Source organism: Pteronotus mesoamericanus, unplaced genomic scaffold, assembly GCF_021234165.1.
Source record: "Pteronotus mesoamericanus isolate MK-2021 breed Mesoamerican mustached bat unplaced genomic scaffold, CSHL_Meso_final scaffold_85, whole genome shotgun sequence".
NCBI lineage: Eukaryota > Metazoa > Chordata > Mammalia > Chiroptera > Mormoopidae > Pteronotus > Pteronotus mesoamericanus.
In genome coordinates, this window is record NW_026555329.1 from 75,009,006 (window position 1) to 75,030,448 (window position 21,443).

The window sequence follows — 21,443 nt, forward strand, 5'->3', positions numbered from 1 at the left end:
GGACAAGCTGTGAGCGTCCAGGCAAGTGGTACTTAAGGGGGAGAACGCCGGGCACCTCCCAGCTGCGGTAGGAGGGCAGAGGGAAAGGCGAGCGGGCCTGGGGCCCTGGGCCTCGCTGGCTGCAGGTCCCCTCCTTACGCCTGCACCTCCTCACTGCTCCCCTCTGCCAGGCCTCTGGCCTGGTCATAGAGCTCTGGCTGAGATGGACGACAACAGTATTAATAAAGAATTAAAGCAGAAATTAAACTTCTCCTGTTGTGAAGATGAGAGTGAGAATGAAGAACTGTGGGAAGTCCAGAGCCACACCCCAGGGAAGCCTGAAGCTGCGGGCTCAGGGGCCAAGTTTACACCTCCCAGGACATCCTGTAGTGAAGTTCGAGAACTCACATTTCAGGACAGAGGCAAAATGAGTCCAGACCCTGCTTTGAGGACCCTGGTGTCAGAACCTCTCACGTGCCCTGCCACACCAGCCCAGCCCGATGACAGGTACAAGCTGCTATCCTGTGAGAGTCCCTTCACTCCCAAAGTGAGTAAGTTGTGGGGGAGACGGACCCAGGTTCCTTCAGTTCAGCTGATAGAGAAAAAGGACTCGGTCCTTTTTGTGTATACGATGCATTTGCCTCCCAGGCACTTATCGCCAATTATGTTTTTATTGGTGAACATGAAGAAGAGTTTAAAGTTATCAGAAAACAGAGTTAAGTGCTTTGCCACTTGTCTTCTCAAAACCACTGGTGCCAGCGACTCTTTGGTGGAGGCCACCAATGAATGTTGGGTGGGGAAAAAGTTCCTCGTTAAAGAGCTTCGGCACTGGCAGGAACACTGAGATCCGGAGCCCAGGCCCCGCACACTGCACAGGAGAAATTCAAGGTCTCTGCTGATAACCTGGCTTTCTGCTGGGCCAATGGCAGAGACAGGCCTAGAAACCTGATCTTTCGGTCTTAGGCTATTCTTTCCATTACGCCAACTGGCTCTATTTTTATGTGATTATTTACTAATGTTTCCTCATATTGGAATGTTCCCACTCTCTGTTTGAACATAGTCCTGTCTTCTTGCTGCTGCTCTTCCCAGAAGGAAGGCCCCTCCTCTCCTGGGCCTTGTCAAGTTCAGGCTCTTCTATTATATGTGAGCGAAGAGGTGACCTGTTGACACTTCTGTACAAGCTGAGGGTTGCACATCAGTAAAGGTCCCCAGTAGTTAGCATATTCCTTTATTCTTGTCGCAGCTGGTCTCCTGCTACACCTTTCATATGAGTCATTAAAGCCAGGGCTGGGGCAGGGTTGCCTCTAATGGACTGGTATGCCGTGTGCGGGCCTGAGCGTTGGTATGAGCTCGGCTTTCTGCTGGCTCAGCTTGAAGTACTTAAGATCATCATAGGAACATCTGCGCCTCTGATGGCAGCACAGTCACTGTCTGCAGATCTCTTTAGTGCCTGCTGAGTATGGGCATCACATCTACAGGAAATACTAAGCTTCTTTTCTGAGCTGTAAACAAACCACTCTAATACGCTCATGTGTCCATCTGTGGGTTTTTCAAAGGTCCCCAAACCCATCAATCGCCCACTGAAATTTTTGAGAATCCACTGTGGGCAAGGAGCATAAGACACAGAGTCTGGGAGAGACGAGATGTGTCTACGGACACCAGGTGATAGGTGCTTCAAGAGTGGTCAGAGTTCTCTGGGTGGACTGCTTCTCAGGACAGGAATAAAGGTGAAGGAAGTGTGTGAAGGTTAATGAGAGCTGGTATGGCTTTGACACAGAGAGAGTAGGAGGAGAGAGGGCTGAGAGAATGTGGCACTGAACGAAAGTACACAAGCAAGAAAATAAGACATGGTATGTATATTTCATTCATTTGTTTAAAAAACTTAACACCTTGACATGCTAGCTGACCCTCTGCTGCAACACCCATCTGCTGCCTTCAAAAAGTGCCCCCCCCAAATGGAGATAGACACCACCTGAAACAATCATTAAAGTTCCAATCAGCTATGCTGGAGGAGTGGTACCCAGGATGAGAAGGCGTTGGGAATTAAGTCTCAGGATATCAGAGAAGCCTTGCCAAAGGAAGCGCTGTTTGAGGGAAGTCTTAGAGAATGAGTTGGAGTTCACCTGGCAAAGAAGGGACGGAGAACTTGAGGTCAAGGGAAAAGCATCTACCAAATCGCGGAAGAGATGGATCGTGCTGCCCTGGAAAACTGCGTGTTGCTCTGTGTGCCAACGAGCCTGTAAGGGAGAGGGGGCAGGCAGCGAGGCCTGAGTCGGTAGGCAGGAGCTAGGTCAATATTTCATCCTAAACATGTTGAGAGGGGCATTAAATGGTTTTGAGCAGAGGCGTGGTGGAAAAGTCACGACCTTCACAGGAAGGCTGGAATGGAGCAGGAGAGATCTGCAGGTTGGGCGGTGTTCATGGTAGATCTGCTGAGAAAGGAGAAGAGCCCGGATTACAATAGTGATAAATGGAGAGATGTTTAGGAATTGGTAACCGCCTTGATGGAGGGGTTGAGGGGGAAAGAGAGGTGCAGTCAGGCCTCTTGCTTGTTACCTTGAATCAAGACGGGTGGCCCAGGAGGAGCCCAGGTTTGGCAAAAGCAAAGAGGCCGTGTACATAATGGGATAAATGTGTCTGAGTACAGGAAAACGATATATTGGAGATCTATATATGCACTTGGGAATGGATAAGCTCATGTGGCCTGACCAAGAAGAGAAGCGGTTCAAGCTAAGAGTCTTGGATAATGCCCAGATTTGAAGGACAGGAAGAGATGAGAGTTTGGGAGGGAAACTGGAAATTCAACTGGGAAAGTACATACTTTATGAAGAATAGGGTTTGGATCAGGGTCAGAGGAGAGAGGCCAGGGCAATGATAATTGGAGACGTTATGCCCAAGACAAGGATGCTGAGGAAAGGAATGCTGTTTAGTTCAGCCTTGCCCAAGGGATAGGACCAGAAATCATGTGAAATGAGTTCTGACACCATCAGGACTTCCTAGCAGGATGGAGACAGAGACAGAAGAGCTTCCGTAGGAGGCAGTAAGGCCCCTCCTTAGTAAGGCTAAATGACCACTTGGCAGATATGTAGAGGGGATTCAAGCATCAGGGGCTAATGGTACCAGCTGGGCGTTTCACGTTTTTCCCAGTCCCAAGACACTGTGGTGTTGGGCCATGGGGGGAGGTTGTCACCTCCTCCCACCATTTCAGAAGTCAGGGTGCTATTCCCCAAGTTTCCCTTTTTTCTTTTAACCCTCCATAACAGAGCTGCTACTTATGGAGTTAGCTATCCTGTCTGGAGCATATTTATACTTTCAACCTGGTCATCTTTCCAGAAGTTTCCAATCTCCTTTACTTCTATGAAATTCCTCTCATAAATCTTATTCCAAACTACGTTCATGTAGGTTTCAAAAGGATTACTCATAACTCTGCCATTCTGGCAATATAACCCATATTAATAAAACTAATGTCTTTCCCTAAATTTTAAGTGAAGATCACAAAATCTATCAGCGATCACATTTCCATACTAGGGATTCTCAGAACGTCTGCACAGACATGAATGCTTTTCCTTCCCTATTTATGTGAAAATGCCCAGACCCTATTTGTTGTCCCTGAGGCGTGGCAGCCACAGCTCTGTGCAGCCTCCAGGTGAGGACGCCTCCCTGTTTCATACAGGATAGATGTGTTTTACTTTCCATGTGATGATCAGGAAAAAAAAAAAATTTCTCAGGGAATGGTTTACTCTAATTCTAAATTCATTTCCTGAATCACATGGACAACTGAGAAATATTATACAGTTGTACTTCTTGTGAACCGATACTCGGCGCTATAATACATGAACAGGAAGATTGTTTGTCATTGATGGCTGTCTCTGACAGTCACCCCCAGCTTGGTCATCCTCTGAACGTAGACATATGTAAAACCCTTGTGTAAACTTCACTCCGGCAACGATATCTTTTTCTTCATTAAAAAAGTTAGGTGTTTTTAAATGAAGATAAAGATAATGTTTGCTCTATAGCTTCCTTCGTGTCTGCCGGTAGCAATCATTTAGTATGTCCAAATTTAATACTCATTTTTTTCGTAGCCTCATGTTCTTTGCATTTGTGTAAATGTCGTCATGCAGTGACTCATATTGTAACCCACCTTCTGCTTCTACACCTACAAGTCACGGGCAGGGACTCTGAGAAGTGCAGGGATCTTTTAGAAACAGCCTCACGCACATCAGGGCCCCGTGTCTGCCGTGTGCTCTTGGGGACCTGTCCTTGGGCCCCTGACATTTAGGTCGTGCTAGCACCCTGCTGTCTCATCGGGGCTCTGTGTCTCTGACCTCTCCCCTCTGCTTCGTGGTTTAGCTCTGGTGAGGTCTCAGGCCTGTGTTCCTTCCTGTCACCTGCTTGTAGTGCTAGATCCGGCACGTTTTTCTGTTTCATGGTATCTTAGTTACAGCCACTGCAGAGCCTTAAAGTAGAAGGGTTTAGAGTGTTGTTCTCAGGTATTTTTTTGTGTTTTTTGTTTTTTTGTTTTGTTTTTTTTTACCCCAGTTTATTTCGCGTCGACATGATAAGGGGAATTGGATATTTCTTCTTCCATGTTTACTCTATGGAATCTTTCCCTTACAAAGTGATTATTTCTGAAATACCAATGAACCACTGCCTAATGGACTGTTCATCCCTGAAGAGCTGGAATCCACCAGGGCTCCCCTCCCAGCAGCCAGCCCCGCATCAGCTACTTAGCAGGCGCCAAGCACATATTTTGATGGGTACCTGAGGGGAAGTTAAGAGTATACAGTCTAAGAACATAACAACCAGGTCTCCTAAAGTCATTTTCGTTTGTCTAAGCTTAAAAGTCACCTTTAAAAAGTTGCAGGTTGGCCTGGCTTTGGCAGTTTTCCAAGCTGTCTGCCAGATCTGCCCCAGCACAGACCAGGGAGCATAAAAAAGTACAGATTCTTGTGTTGGGCCCACGATCAGACTATCAAGAGGTAGACTGGGAATCTGCCTTTTTATCAGAGGACTAGTTATGAAGTGACTAGTTTACACTGAACCGGATAATCTGTAAGGCCCCTTTTAACAATGACTGTTTCAAGTATTTACTAGCTAACTGAGATGGAACTTTTTTTTTAACCCCTTCATGATTTGCCTTTTGTCTTCCTCACCCAGGGCCAGCTGAGCCAGCCCGCGATTGCTTCAATGGGGAAGCTGCCCTCCCGGGGCTCTAAGCACTTCAGACTCACCCCTGCTTCCTTCACAGGTGAAATGACCTCATCAGCTCTGGTTAATATTAATCCCTTCACCCCAGAGTCCTATAGAAAGCAAGTCCTTCAGTCCAGAGGCAAGAGGAAAACCCAAGGAGATCTGTAAGTATACTGTGGCCTGCGACTTTCGAGAACTGACCTTACGACAGTCGAGAGGAAGGGGGAGTGTTCAAGTGAGATTAGGAACAAGAACCCTGTTAGAGTGCAATTGGCATGGGTTCCATAGCCCCTCCTTCCGAAATGTCACCGTTGGTTCCCGCGTGCTTTGTGCTTTGTCGCAGAGGCTCCAGCATCTTCCCATTCTGAGCTGTGCTGTACGGTGCCTTCTCTATTAAAGGGCAGTGCTGAGTAAGCAATAGACCTCTGACTTCCATTGTGAAGTTAATGGGCTATGGAATTGCCTTCAAGGGGTCGCCTCTGGTGAATAGAAGGTCAGCAGTTGGGGAAGAAGTAGTTCACACTTCAAAGAATATATTCTGTTTCTAGTCCGGCTTGTCTGACTGGTGATGAGGGCTGTGGGGCAAGGATTTGAACTTCTCTGCAGGTGATGGAAGATGGGCTGAAGAGAAGGAGACAGTGTTGCTTTCAAAAGTGCTAAAAATGGAAAGCCAACGGCACTATCGTGTGTATTCCTTGGGGGCATTTCTTTACTATGTCTCTCCAAGGCTGCTTTTGTATAGAATGGAACCACCTCTGAAATGAGCCAGTCATTTGTGCTGATATGAACTCAGCAAAATAATGCACTGCTAACAATCTGAAATTTTCAGAGCATTTAATGTGTTACCTTGAGTTGTTTCTTTTGGGATCAATGACTACATATTAAAAAGCCTTGGGCCCAGAATAGGTTTTCTTGACATTGCCTTCTGGATCTTAAGTAAACAGACTCCAGCGCAAGTAAACCGCCCACTCTTGTTACCAAGAATTCTCTTGGTTTTAGCTGTTTAGGGTTATTTATAAACCATCAGAATGAATGTTTTCACCTCTCACTGAAGCTAGCTGGACTAGACCGTTAATCTGAATTCCTGGCAACGAAATTGGTGACAGTTTGGTAACGTCACCTAGTACTTCTGAGAGGGTATTTTTCTTATTTATTGTGTTACTTCATGAAGTTTAGAATGAAATGTTATATATTTAAGTCACGAATGTCAAGCATCCATTTATTTCCACTGGTGTGATGCCCTCCACTTGCCAATAGTACCCATCCTTCTCCAGAAGAAAAATCAATAGCTTGGCTGATCTAGAAATTAAAATCTTGCACAAAGGGTGTTTGTCAGAGACTTCAGCTCATTGAGAAGTAATTGGCCGTATCTTAGCCTGGGTTAGAGCTCCTTCTGCTATGCTAACAGCTTACCCATGGACCTCCCTCACACAGAGCCTGGGTCTGGGGGAGGCGGATGTTGGAAGGCGAATGTGCCAGGGGGCGGTGAAGACCACCGGCAGTTTCAGCGTGTTCTGTGGCTTTCCTGCCCCCAGGTCTCTGTAGATATCCCATTTGCCTAAAACCCCTCCTGTCTCTGGTTCCTACTCATTCTTGGAATCCTACTCAATCTTGAAAATCCTCTCTTTTGGGAAAGACTTTTACTCTTGAAATAATTAATTGGGCACTGTCTACAGTATCCCTTAACGTCTTGTTCTTATCATCACCTAGGTTCTTACACTGAAATTTTCTGTTTTCTCTGTCCCCAAATATAAACTGAAGATGCAAAGGAATTGTCTCATCTACTCATATAGAACCCAGAATAGTACGAGGATCAGTAAGTGCTAATCGTATATTGATATATTTTTTTTTTCAAGTGAGGAGGCCGGTCCAGGGGAAGGCAAGGCAGAGCAAGGGCTGCCTGCCAAGGTGAGCATGTTCTCTGTTCTCAGGCCCAGCTGCAGTAACAGCCATCTCACGCTCCTCCCTCTCTCCCTCTCCCTCCCTCCCTCCTCCCCTTCTTCACTCTTCCCACTCCCAAGGCACTGTAGCAAATGTGCCCTGCGGCTGACTTTATTTGGACTCTCATCAGGGCCTATATTACTACCTAGTTGTTGCTTTACCTGATAGTGTCTGATAGGTATATTGCTGAATCACTATCTTGGAGTATTTTTATATTAAAGGTTACTGCTTCTGTCTTTGATCTGGGCGGAATTCTGTACTCATGGGGTACATAAATGAAGGAAAAATCAAGATATCCAAGGTCCCAACAAAGAAAAACAGAACAGGAAAAAAAAAACCCAACAAAACCCTATGGAGCCAGAGGTTTATATGTAAAAATTTTAGTTCTTCAGTATGTCAGTATTGATTTGTATAATCTTCACACTCTTTGATCTAGTATCTCTCATTTGATAATCTAACCTAATAAAACAACACTGCAAACATCACCACCAGAAACTTTTATTGCAGCCATAACTGTAATAGCAAAAAACTAAATAAAATGAAAGAGGGGGCGGGGGAAGGCTAAATGTCCAAAAATAGGATTGGCCAAGTAAATTACAGTTTAAAGTCAGCGGGATATTACATCGCCATTAAGCTGTTTACCATGAAGGCAGTTCAATAGTCAGTGCACAAAAGGGGAAGGGGAGGGGCTGAGGTTGCGGAGGGAGGAGGGAGGTGGACGGTAAGCTGGCTCATTTGGTGTTGGAGATAGAAGGGGAAGGTAGTTGGTGTTGACTGGTAGACGGCCTTGAGGCCTCTGATCAGAGGTTTGGGATCCTGTAGGAACAGGTAGGTGTGTCTGATTCTGCAGCACCCTTCTGCAAACCCAATTCTTACTGTTAGCAGCGGCGGAGAGGGAGCTGGTAGCTATAGTGAACCCAGACATGGAGGAGCCAGAGCGTGAGGCTGGCTAAGGGCAACAGAAGGTATAGATCTTGCTGGTGAAGATTGGTATTGGATGTCGAAAATGAAGAGCTAGGGAGAGTAAGATTTTTAAAACTCAAAGTTAGATTAAAAAAAGAAATTCTTGCTAATGGAGATATCGGGATAATGCTGACCTGTGGCTATAAATCAACTTGGATTGAGAGTCATATAAATTTATGAAAATTAGGGCCATTATTTACTGAGAATTTACTATGTGCTTGGAGTTGTACTAAGTAACACCCCCCTCCCTTTCTTGAGTAGTAGTTAAAAGAACCCTGAGGACTAGTTGCTATGAACCTCATCTTACAGATGAGAAAACTGGTCTACCTGGGGTTCTTTACCAGCTGGGCAATCAATGATGTTGCTACTTGCACAGGAGGGGAAGTGGTTGCTATATCTGAGCACATAATCTGAAAAAATCAACTTGACAATTGTTTTCTAGGCTAAGATTTTTGAGGAAGCAAATTGAACATAAGTACAGTTTGTTTACTCAACTTGAGATAAAAACATTAGCAGCCAGAGTGTGAGATATGCAGACTAGGGTCAAAGGGAGGTTGGTGGTTGTTTTATTTTTTTCCAACATGCTCTACCCAGACCCAGGTCCTATCAGTGTTTCAGGGGAGGTCAGTAGCTCTGGCTGTGAGTAGGTGTGTCCCCTCTAGAAACATACAGATCTGAATAGTATGACCAGACAGGAAATAGTATGACCAGACAGTAGGTGTGTCCCCTCTACAAACATACAGATCCGAATAGTATGACCAGACAGGAAATAAAAGTACAGAGAAGGTAGCCAGCAATTGGGCAGGTTCTTGCTACCATGAATATTGATACAAACAGAATCCAATGGATTGCCCCAGATTGCTCAATTTTATTGCTCACAATTTGTTAGGAAGGATTATGTTAACTGTTTTTCCTAAAATATTTCAGAGATGTGTTCTACGAGAAACCAACATGACTTCCCGCTATGAAAAAGAGTTCATGGAGGTAGAAAAAATTGGGGTTGGGGAATTTGGTACAGTCTACAAGTGCATTAAGAGGCTGGATGGATGTGTTTATGCAATAAAACGCTCCACAGAATCCTTTACAGACTTATCAAACGAGTGAGTACCTTTGAAATGTGCAAGAAACACAAATTTGGATTTGGGAAGATTTTTTTGTCAAAATATTTTAAATAATGGCACTGTTATTAAAAACATTTGCTGCTTTTAAAAATCCCCCCACCTCCTCCCTTGTATGTTGTCTCACATCTGTAACCTTTCTGAGTTTTCCAGATCAGAGATGGGTTATTTCCTAAAATACGCCAGGATCACTTCGGGTCATTTTGTGGTGTGTATGTGCATGCGCAGGTGTGTGGTTTCTGTGGCTTTTACTGCTGGTCTTACTGCTTTTTGAAAATTAATAGATTTATGGCATGATCTTAAAGTGTTTGTTTATTCATCAGAAATATTGCCAAGTAGGGCATTATTGTTAACTCCCTGGTTCGTTTCTATTTTATACTAATAATGAACTCAATAGCCAAGTTTCAAGGACGACAAGCAAGAAAAAATTAACAGAAATTTAAATTTCATCCCCAGAAGTAATTGTTCTTCCTTTTCACAAGTAAAACAAACATTTTCAGACTCAGTCAAAGCTTTTTATGAACGGTGGGGATATAATACTTAAGCTGAATCTGAAATTTTAGATTTTGGAATTCTTCATTTTTATACTGAAACTTCCCAAGTACTATATTTTGCTTTTCTTCTGTTGGATTTCCTATTCCACAATAAATCTCTCTCTCCAAGACTGTCCTCATGACTACATATTGACCAAATTTAATTTTGACTCTGACTGGCCTTCATAGAGAAGATGGAGGGCCCACGACAATATCCACAGCCAAGTCCACGGTGGCCTTCCTGTGAAGCCCATCAAGGTATTTTGATTACGATCCAGTGAAATAATGATCCAAGGTGCATCTGCTGTTGAGGTGGCACCACCTAAGTCTCCTCTTTACTTATGCCTTGTTTGGTCAGAAACCATGGACTTTGGTACCAAGATGACCAAGATTCTGGGCCAGTCCCTGAACTTTCTAAAGGCTTTGTCCTTGCCACCGTATCTCACTGGTAGTTACAGAAATTAGAGATAAAATAGTAAGCAAGCAGTGAGTATTCAATAAATGTTCTGACATTGTTAATAATGCTTCATGTCTTGTCTTTTAAAAACACTTTCCTGTATGTTACCTTCGTTAATTTGTCTCAATGCTTTTCTGTCTCAGGAATTCGGCTTTGCGCGAAGTTTATGCTCACGCCGTGCTTGGTCATCACCCCCATGTGGTACGTTACTATTCTGCCTGGGTAGAAAACGACCACATAATCATTCAGAATGAATACTGCAATGGTAAGCATGTAGACTAATATCGACGGAGAGGGAGGTGAACTTTTAAGTCTTCAGAAAAAAAAGTCTTTGCTTCTTCCTTGTAGTTTATGCCAGGTTTGGCAGAGGCATACCTACATGTCTGCTCCACAGCTTTGCTTGGAAGCAGAGAGCTGGGGGACATGAGCTGAGTCGAACAGAGATTTCAGGTTTATGCTCTTCCATGTTTCTCTTGAAGTTGATGAGTAGCTGATATATAGAAGCTATCACTCCCTTCACATTTTACGTAACACAGAGAGAGAACGTTGACCCCCTGTGTTTGAATGGTAAATAGTCTTTTTACCATTTGCTAGGTATTCTAAAAGTGCAGGCATAGTCCCTACCGTTTGCGGGGGGGGGGGGGGGGGGAGGAAGTGGTAAGTTTACACAGCCAACTTTGATTACTTTTCAAGTGGACTCCTGGGTTTGGGGATTGATCCTGTTTCCTGCGGCTGCTTTCCTTTGAGCTTTAGTGTTTTCACCAGAGTAAGGGCATGGGGTGAGGGGCTGGGACTGAAAGTCGGGGACTCCAGAGCCATTCTCTGAGGCCCTTCAGGACCATATGTACACGGTACCCAGCAGAACTTCCTCTGGGCTTCTGAAGTCACAGAGTGGTCTTCTGGTTTAACGTATTCCTAATCCATGATGAAGGGGCTGACATAACAGCGGCTATGTGTTGTTGTTCCCGGAGATACTTCGCATCAGAAAGGTCAGTGGTAAAGTATAAAAGTACTCCCATATTGAATGGAAGCTGGCCATCATTAGAGGGGTAGCGATCCATATCCCGGCGTGGTAATATCATCGGATAACAGCGCCCCTCTTCCCCAGGCACGCCCCCTTTCCAGTCGCACCTGCCCTGGGTTTCTTTAATAGTACAGCCTGTCCTCCCTGAGCATGTGTGTCCAGCTTGGCTTTTGAGTGCCAGGATCAGTGACAAAGCTTTATCACTGTGTAAATTATTAAATACACAGGTAGATAAGTAAATAGCAGTATGAAATGCTAGAAACCTATAAAATGGTACATATAGCCTGCAAAATCATGATTTGGCATTTTCTTGTTATTGCCTTACAGCCTGGTTTCTTTGTAGTCTTATCTGTGAACTTTGTGGGGTTTTTCCTTCAATAAGCTCACCCCAAACCCCCTTTTCTAAGTCTCTTTGGGATAAAAAAAAATGGACCCCATCTTTATAGTGGGGATTGAAAAGTTGAGACTTCTTATCATCTCCTCTTCCTAATTTCCCTTATCATGGCCCAAGATTCCCTATTCCTTTCCTCTTTCCCTCTGTAAGAATATTGGTTTTATTTCTATGACTTTTAGCTACTAACAAAGAAAGTATCAAACAACAAAAATCAATACAGCAAAACAAGATTGATTTGGGGCAATGTAAAGATTTCAGCATGTCAAAAAAGTGAAATAGATTTTTCCTATTATAACTCATCTTGGAACTCTTTTCAACATTCCAACACCTTCTACAGTCTTGACACTGTATTAAGCTCTTGGTAAGAAATACTGTAGAGTAAGATAAGGTAAGTCCTTATCTTCAAGGAGCTTTATTCTACTTGCTCTGTTACAGTGATTACACAAGAGACAATTAGGGGCAAAGCCAGATGGTACAACTATGGATCAGAGAAGATGAATGTCTGCGAGAGGCACTGTGGAGAAGTGGGAGGGGCCGGGGCTTCGAAGCTGGGCAGACGTGGGGTTGAGGTCCGGCTCTTCTGCACACTAGCTGTAGGATTGCTGGGATGTCCCTTAATCTCACTGAGTTGGGAGACTGCAGTCACTACTTAAGGGGAGTCGTTTGACAATGAGCAACCATCTATGTCAATGCTAGCACAGTGACAATACCTGATACATAGTAAGAAGTCAGAAATAGTTGTTATTAGAGTGGCCTGAGAAAACCTCCTACAGGAAGGAGGCCTTGCAGAAGGTTTACAAGAGTTTACGGAAGGAGATGGGAGGTGTCCAGTCAAGGGGACAGCCTGCGGGCAAAGGGCACGATGGAACTGGCAATGGGTCTGCCCTCGCAGGCAGCAGGGACACGATAGGACAGGAGGACCCCGCAGCAGGAAGTCACAGCAAGGTAAAGGGTGGGAAGGCCAGGGAGGGCATGGAAAGCCAGGCAGTGGGTTTGGACTAGAGATGACAGATGATGGGGAATCACTGTCTGTTCTTCAGGGTGGTCCACTAACTTCACTGAGTACTTACCAATCACAATGTAACTCTGACTTATCCCAGTGTAGTTCACATACATTGAACCTCTCAACTGTGAACTAATCATGGAAAATAAAGCATGCCCTTCTACCTTGTCTTGTCTGTAGCTATGGATAACCCATGTTGAGATGTTGCTCTGTGGCTCTAAATAAAGGATGAGTTCCAAATACGTAGCAGAGTAGCCAGTGCCTCGTTTCTTGTCCTCCCTTCCCTCCCCCGCATCCCCTACCCCCATCCTTCCCTCCTCATGCCCACCCTTCGCCCGGACCCCCAGCCTGCCATAGCGTCAGGCTGGAACACACAGTTATGGCTTTAACTCAGACGATAAATAAGATGATTTAGGTAACTTAGATTTAAATACTTAGATTAGTAGATTACAACTACTAAAGACTAGCAATCACCTGAAATCCCCTATTGTTTCTTCAGAACTCTGAACCAATGAAATGTTCCCTCCCTACCTCCCCACCCCCAACCCCCTACAAGTCACTGAGGGGTCAGCCTTAGCAATCTGAAGTTTTCAATGGCAACCACCGGGATTCTACCTGATTCAGGATTGGATGATGAGTCTCTCCCTACAGGTAGCATCTTCTAGTGACGTCTCCGTCACTGAAGTTTTGCAGAGCATGCTCCTCTAGGGTGGCGGTTCTCACTTTTGTCTGAGTGCTGTGACATCCGGAAGCCAGTGACCCCTGTGAAACACCATGAATATTGGTTATACTTTCTGCCAAACAAGGAGCCCTTTAGCATCAGAAAAAATAAGCTTGTGTTGAAGGTAGCAACATAAAACCAAGATTGTGAGACTACAGGTGTATGAACAAAATATTCTGTTGAATTGTTGGTCTGCGTTTGCTATTTATTACTACTTATTTGTTGTAGTATCTGTTGGCCTCATAAGCAGTAAGGACAACATAGATGTATTTTTCTTAAGGTCCACCCCTCCCCTCCGCCCCCGGCCAAGGAGGGAAGTATCTTTATTTTAACTAAAGGAAGAATTCAGCAACTCATCTCCTGAAGATTGTATGAGAAGAGCTGCCCAGGGCTGGTCGTTCCGTTCCAGGGCACAGAGCTGGCAACCCAGCAGCCATCCCCAGGGGGTGCCTGGGTTACGGAGCTGAGGCTCCAGTGCAGTTAGGTGAGGTTAGCAGGGGTGAAGTTTACTGTCCATTCAGTGTGGCTACCCCTATAAACACATACTTCCTTGTTCAAACATCCAATTTAGTAACGAACAGTTAATTATGCTCTTCTGCAAGAAATGGACAATCAGCTTTAGCTGTAACAAAATAGGGATAATCAAATACCTTTGCATACAGCATACATGGGTACTTTTCAGTAGCTTCTACCATTTTTAATTATTACTTGACTAACTTTAATATTACCTACAGAGCTTTTAAGTATTTACAAGGCCTGCTCACACGGGTCTAGTTACCCTTACTAAGTACCTGCAGTTCTTTAGGGGGTTAGAAATATTTCTGCTTCTAGTTTAAAAGAACATATTAAAAGGCTTCTAAGTACTCCCAGGATGCTTCTTTCTTTCCATACCAATTACAGGACCTGTGACTCAGTCTTTCTCTTCCCTCCGTTGCCAGTGTAGACATTCAGTTCAGAAAGTAGTTTTTGGGTGCCAGACCGTGGGAAAGGGAAGATGCAGTTCAGGCCCCGCCCTAAAGGGACGTCCTTGCCAGGAGAGAAACGAGAGTTCTAGGGGACGGGGCCTGGGCGCAGCCCTCCCTTCCTGTCCCACCTGCAAACTCAGTCTCAAGGTGGCTTCATTTTTAACAAGCTCCAACACATCCTTTCTTTACTTATTCTTCCTTTCTAATTGATGTATAGTACATAAGTTCTTCTGTAAGAAGGTTCCTGGGGATGGGGGTTTGGGTGGGAAACCTTTAGTCCCTCTCTGTGTTTCTGAAAGGGGCTGAGTTCTTTTCCTTTCTGAACGTAATTATTTAAACATGACAGATCACTCTTTAAATTCAGGTTTTCATAGGATACTCTTAAATGTGGATTTCCTTAAAAATCCCACTACCATCTGAGATCCTATTCTGATATGCCCTAGAAGGGCAGAACTATGAGTTTTATAACTGCCAGGGAGACAGAGGACTTCATAATATTAAATGCTAATAATGAAATAAAGGGCTCAGGCACATTCTAATACCTCATAGAAATACAAAATACATTGTTATTCTTGATAAAAATGGTAAATCAGGAGTCTATAGTTGGGGTAAAAAGACTGTGACTCAAATAGGATTTGGGTATATATTGACATTTTATTTTTTCCTTGAGTCAGCAATCCTTAAATGTTCCTATTTCATGATATATTTTTAATGGAATTAAACTTATAATCAACTACATTAAAATTACTAATGGGCTATAATTACTAGATTGACCCTGACATGAAATTAATCATCACACCAATAGCAACTGTGTGACTAATCATGGAAAATAAAGCATGCCCTTCTACCTTGTCTTGTCTGTAGCTATGGGTAACCCATGTTGAGATGTTGCTCTGTGGCTCTAAATAAAGGATGAGTCCAAAATACCTGTAAGGTAGCAGAGTAGCCAGTGCCTCGTTTCTTGTCCTCCCTTCCTTCCCTGATTGGCCTTCTGGTTAATGTTGAGGTGGAACTTGACAAATGTTAGCTGATGTATACTCAAAGCAAGAGGGCCACATATTGGAGATCTGGGACATGGCATCTTTTTTCCCTCTTTAGCTGCCGTGTAATCCTTCTTTCTAACACACCTGGGGTGTAGACAGGGGGAGATAGTATTATGTTTTGTGTTGACATTGGAGTAATCTAGGCCTGCTGGATGGAGCTCATTCACAGGAAATTTATCGATTACCTACTGTGCTTTCATCCGTAAGATTCATACCTTTTCTCTCATTCTGTGGGGCTGCCCTTGGTTGTTCTTTCCTAGGTGGGAGCCTGCAGGCTGCGATATCTGAGAAAACGAGATCTGGCAATCACTTTGAAGAGCCAAAACTCAAGGACATCCTTCTCCAGATTTCCCTGGGGCTTAAGTACATCCACAGCTCCGGCATGGTGCACATGGACATCAAACCGAGTCAGTACGGCTCCCCACGCCCCCTCCGGCCGTATTTAGTTCTCGCGCTCTCTGGTCAGATTCTGTGCCTGTGTGTCTATCCAATGTCAAAGACGCTGCTTGCTGGCGGAATCCTTTCCTTTCACTAGTTTCCCCTAAACAAATGCAGTCAAATGGCTTTCACCATTTTCTCCCTGGGCCCAGGGGCCAGAGGAAGAAAAGACTCTTTTCCAGATAGTGAAACTGAGGTACAAAAATAAGTATTTAATTTACTACATAGGTCCATAGCATATTGGTTACATCCTGTGTTTGCTAGTGCTATATACCATTTCTAATCCACACAGATTGAAGTGGGCAGAAATGAATGGTTTTGGCCCTCATCAATGCGAAGCTCAAGGAAATGTTGTTACTGTATTGTGGTGTTTTTCCCCCCTTATTTCTTTGATTTAAGGCCACCAGCCTCTTCAGAGGATAGGGTTATGTTTGATATCAGTTTCTCTTAGCCAGATATTACATCATCAGTCACTGAGCAAGCTGTTCATAAGTAGTGTGAGAGGGAAGAAGGGAACCTTGTACTGTTGTTACAGTGGCACAAGAGAGGAAGAGATGAGGGTGGTCGTAATGGAAAATCCAGAAAAGCCTTTGGGGTGAAAAAATCTTAGGAATTGTTATTTACGTCAGTTCTGTGTTTTTGCAGGTAACATCTTCATTTGCCATCAGATGCAGAGTGACTCTCTTGAAGTCCAAGAGGAGCTCGAAAATGACACTGATTGGTATCTCTCTGCTAATGTGATATACAAAATTGGTGAGTCTGCCTTGTATCCTGACCTGCATTCTATTATCCTATAAAATTTATACTGATGACTCCATCTAGTTCTGTTGTAAGAAAGCCATGCTTTTAAAGGACTCTATTTCTTTCTTTTTCAGGAGACTTGGGTCTTGCAACATCAATAAGCAAACCCAAAGTGGAAGAGGGAGATATTCACTTCCTGGCTAAAGAGATTTTGCAAGAGGTATAGATTAGGGAAATGGAGGCTATTTCATAACCCACTGAACCTTTTGAGTCTCAAATGAAAAAAAAAAGAGAAGTGTGTATGTATAATTTAAACTCATATCATCCCTTTTCCTATTTAGAATGGAGACCAAAGATAGGAGAGAAATGTTCCCCCAATGGTATGAGGAAAGCTGGCTCATTCATGGGTTGATCAATATTTGCACTGTTCTTTGTAAAGCTTCTGTATGTTTCCAGTATTCCTTAGAATTCCAGAACTCCTGGATTGCCCAGCAGGGAGGAACACTTCATTGGCCCAACCCATCTTTACCATGCTACTTATCCTTTCCATAGCGTACCAGCTCTGGTCCTTGAAAAGGCCTTTAGCCATTGCCCACCTTCTAGGGTGGCTGTGGAGTCAGGCCTGGCCCAGTGGTGTCAATGGGGTGGGCTGTCCTCTGTCCTCTATCTTCCTAGAAGTGAACCATTCACCACAGCGGATGTGACCTTGCCCATTGTGTCTGCTCAAGCTCACACGCAACCAAATGAACCTTTCTTACCAAGCGTCTTTTAGTCTAGACTCACTTCAGCTGGCCTTCCTGTCTTCTGTTTTGAAGGATTATCAGCATCTCCCCAAAGGAGACATATTTGCCTTGGGACTGACAATTGCGGTGGCCGCGGGAGCAGAGTCCTTGCCCAGCAACGGGGCCGTGTGGCATCATATCCGCAAGGGCAACCTTCCACACATTCCTCAGGGGCTCTCAGAAGGATTTCACAGTCTGCTCAAGGTGCTATCTCTCGTGAAACGAAGAGAAGAGGAAATATCTATTTTTTAAAAATATGTAAGGGCAAGCAGGTGGGGGAAGGGAACTGAAGATATTGAAAGTATCTCTGACAGAAGGAAAAGGGGCTCCCGACCAGGAAGATAGCAGAGACAGAGGATGGACTGAGGGCTGCTCAAGGACATTTAGAGACTGTCGTAAAGATCTTGTATGTAGCGGTTTAAACAATCTGGTCACATTTTTTTCATTTGTCTTTCTGAACAAGCCTGTGAGGTGGACAGTTGAGAAAACCAATGCTCACAGCAGTTTCTTGACTTGTATTCCACCTTTGATAACTGATTAATTCCAAAATCAGACCTTGTCTTTTGCTCCTATTTCGGGGTTTTAACCATTGTCAATAGTAACAGTGACATGATTACTAAAAAAAACCCCATGAGTTTTGACATTAACAGAAAAATGGTAACGTCAACTTGGGAATCTATGTGTTCCTTGTACTCAGTGATATCTAAGTATGTGTAGGGACAAGGAAAGGGAAGTATTACATTGAAACATAGAGGGCGAAAAAAAATCTACACTGTCAAGAAGCTTAGAATTATACTAAGAGAACAAACTGAATATTTAAGACTTACTTTAGGGCTTAAGGAACAGGATCTGTTAGGATCCCTAAAACGGCCTTAGAAATATCTATCCTCTTGGAGATTAAATTTGAGTTTCACAGTCTACCTGAAAACTTCAAATTTAGTTACAAACTTGTCTGTCCTCACTTCTGCTTTCCTGAAAGAAGGAGGCAAACCCTTCCTCACAGTGGTCTTTGTTCATAATGTAATCACCTATTTTTATGTGTAAATTGCCCTCCAATTGAGTAGGTAATTACTGAGCACTTCAATTCTGGCCCTGTTCTAGGTGATACACATAAGTTAATTCATTTCATTCTCATGACAGTCTGAAGGTGAATATTGCTGTCCCAAATATCAGGGAAGGGAAGCCGAGTTTCAGCAGTCAAGTGACTTGCTCAAGACTACATAGTAAATGGTGGAGTTGGCTCTAAACATTGGTCCCTAAATGGAAAGTTCAGTGTTTTCTTCATTATATGACACTGCTAATTGCTGTATATAATTAGGTATTTTCTACTGTAGTTAAGTCTTTTTAGGTTACAGACCCCCACCCTGAAGAAAAGTGCTGTAGGAATATTGTCATGGTGCGGTATCCTTAAATAATTTTAAGTGAAAAAGGAGCATGCTGTGGTAGCAAGTAAACCGAACGAGGAGCTGGGCAACCTGGATTTTAGTCTTGGTCCCATCAACGACTTAGACAAATCACTTTTTATTTCAGGGCCCATTTCTTCTTGTTTAAAATTAAGGCATCAGGCCAAGTTAATCATCCAACTAGCTCTAAACCACGATACTTAAAGCGAAGTCCGAGGTCCCGATGACCGATGCTACCAGATGGGGTCGATAGCCTGTCCCAGGCGGAGCTAAGTTTTCATCTGTTTCTTCCCTCCGCACAAAGGAGAAGCAGAGTTTCACCAAATCCACCAGCAGAAGCTGGCTCGGAGTTGGCCTGGGTGGGGAGATTTCCTCCACAGTGAAGCTTCTATTTCCTTCGGTCATCAGAGTATGATCCACCCTGACCCGCGGGAGAGGCCCTCCGCAGCAGCTCTGGCTAGAAGCCCCGTTCTCCGTCCCTCCCTGGGGAAGGCAGAAGAGCTCCAGCAGCAGCTTACCTTGGAAAGGATGAAGACAGCCAAACTGGAAAGGTAGACGTTGGATACTGTAGTTGGGAAAGAACCTATCTGTGTACTACTCGTACTGATATGACTGGTGTACCTTCTCTATGGATTCAAGGAGAGCCCAACGTTATAACGCATAGGTGTCTGCCCAGAAAGAGATGAGCAGCGGGAGGCCCTCTGCAGCATGGGGCTGGAGGCTCCGTGACTGAGAGAAAGTTCAGTAACACAAAGGAAGCAGAGTGGGGAATACAACTGGTAAAGAAAACTTAGGAGGATGCTGAGTGACAACAGGTGTTCAAGAAACTGGTGGATGACCTCCCAATGCAAGGGAACCCTGGTTAAGGCAGGAAGAGACCGATTTTAGCATTCCATTAAATTTCAGGGGCAGGCGGATATTCCCTGTTGGTACATGCCCTTCCAAACATGTTTTGGTTTGGAAGAGGTACTTTTCAAAATGAAAAGAAGCAGTCTGGTTACTTATTCATATTAGCTTGTATGCATGTGTGCATTCATTCATTGATCTATTCCTTCATGAAACAAAGGATCTGTTTGATCTATTAATTAGATGGGGTGGGGCTGGTATAAAGGTCAGACAGTGGTGTTTGAGCAGAGTGCTGAAGGAGTTTTAAAGTGATTATTCTATTCACTGTACCCTACTGAAAATATAAAAGATGAAAAATGGTTCATGTGTAAAATAAACTTAGAAGTCCAATTGTTGGATACACAATTCTTCTTAGAATCATTAACTTGAAAAGGCCCCAAAATGATTTCTTGGCAATGACTTGTGGAGACTCTAAGCTTGTAGTCAGGTAACTCTTCCTAATATGCAACTTAATCTTTTTGCTCTAGTTCTGGATTCCATTTTCCTAGTTAATAAACAAAAGACACACACACACACACTCTCTCTCTCTCTTTCTCCTCCCTTCTCTCCCCCACCTCCAGGAATGTGAGTTTTCCTTCAGGTGTGCTGTGTACATTCTGTGAAGCCAGCTATACGCGCACAGGTGACTGTTATCAGCAATTACCAGCAATGAACTCCAGTAATAGAGAAGGGGCAGATGCCTTCTTGAAATTGTCTAGACCAGGGGTGGCAAGCTTTCCCATAGAGAGCTAGACAGTACATATTTTACACCTTGTGGGCTTTTTGATCTTTGCTGCCCCGGCTCATCTCGGCTGCAGTAATGCGAAAGCAGCCATCGGCAACATAAATGAATGTGTATGGCTAAGTTTTCTGATAAGACTTCATTAACAAAAGCAGGTGGCTGGCCAGGTGTGGCCCATGGGCTGTGAGGCCCTGCTTTCAAATACAGCCTGTAGAGTTATTCCCCCCCAACTTTTTTTTTTAATTTTAAAGACCATTTATGCCCCCATCAATAGCATTTAGGAAACAAACCAGGTGTGTATTGCGACAATTACCTGTGCACTGGCCATTTCCTAAGACAACCACAGGAGCGGGTTTTCTATTTTGTGAACAGCTCAGGCTTGCTTCTATAAATACTGAAGTAAAAAAAGAAATATCTATGTGTATGTTATTGTTGATCATAAATATCTCTAATTTAGGACGGAGTAACATGTTTTTCCTCTTTCATTGCCAGGGAGCTGAGGGAAGCCCAGCAGGCCCTGTTCCCCCAGGAAGGCCATAGTGACCCTGTGGACTTGGGGACCCCCACAGGGTCAAGCACCAAGCGCCTGGTGGGAGGAAAGAGCGCAAAGTCTTCAAGCTTCACCTACGGGAATTCTTCCCCATAGAGCTCACTTCACTCCAACCCACAGTAAATACTGACCGTGCTGAACTTCCTCTTGTAGATGGAAAGATTAACCAACTTGAATGCCCAAAGATGTCAAAAGTATTCCTAATTTAGCACTTATAGCCAAGATCCTAAAGCTATTGAGGCCTCCTATCGCAATGGTCTCAGGTACAATAATCTTCTCTATCATTATATTCCTAACACCACCCTTGCATAATTCATTTCTTATATTCATTGGGCACAAGGGGAAAGCGTGGGCTTCTGAACTGATGGAAGAGGAGGAATCAGCCCTCGCTGCAGCCTATGGACTAAGATGTTGCTCTAGTTAATTAATTACCTAGGAAGGATCCCAGGGACTCGCCCTGAATGTAGAAGAAAATACAACCTTGTTTTGAGTTGAGATATCAGCTTACAAGAAAATGCACCTGGATTTCAACAAATGTTTCCTAGGTTATATGAATTCTCAGCCACCTTAT

The 21,443-nt window shown here is 44.0% G+C and overlaps 1 protein-coding gene across 1 annotated transcript; it reads left to right on the forward strand.

Annotated features, from left to right (window-relative positions):
• Positions 1–202: 202 nt before the first annotated feature.
• Positions 203–20,968, forward strand: WEE2 (WEE2 oocyte meiosis inhibiting kinase). Its single transcript, XM_054563921.1, has 11 exons — positions 203–526; positions 5,137–5,333; positions 7,026–7,077; positions 9,001–9,173; positions 10,325–10,446; positions 15,592–15,738; positions 16,415–16,522; positions 16,645–16,730; positions 17,326–17,496; positions 19,104–19,246; positions 20,815–20,968. The coding sequence occupies exons 1-11, from the start codon at positions 203–205 to the stop codon at positions 20,966–20,968; spliced, it is 1,677 nt and encodes a 558-aa protein (XP_054419896.1).
• Positions 20,969–21,443: the final 475 nt, after the last annotated feature.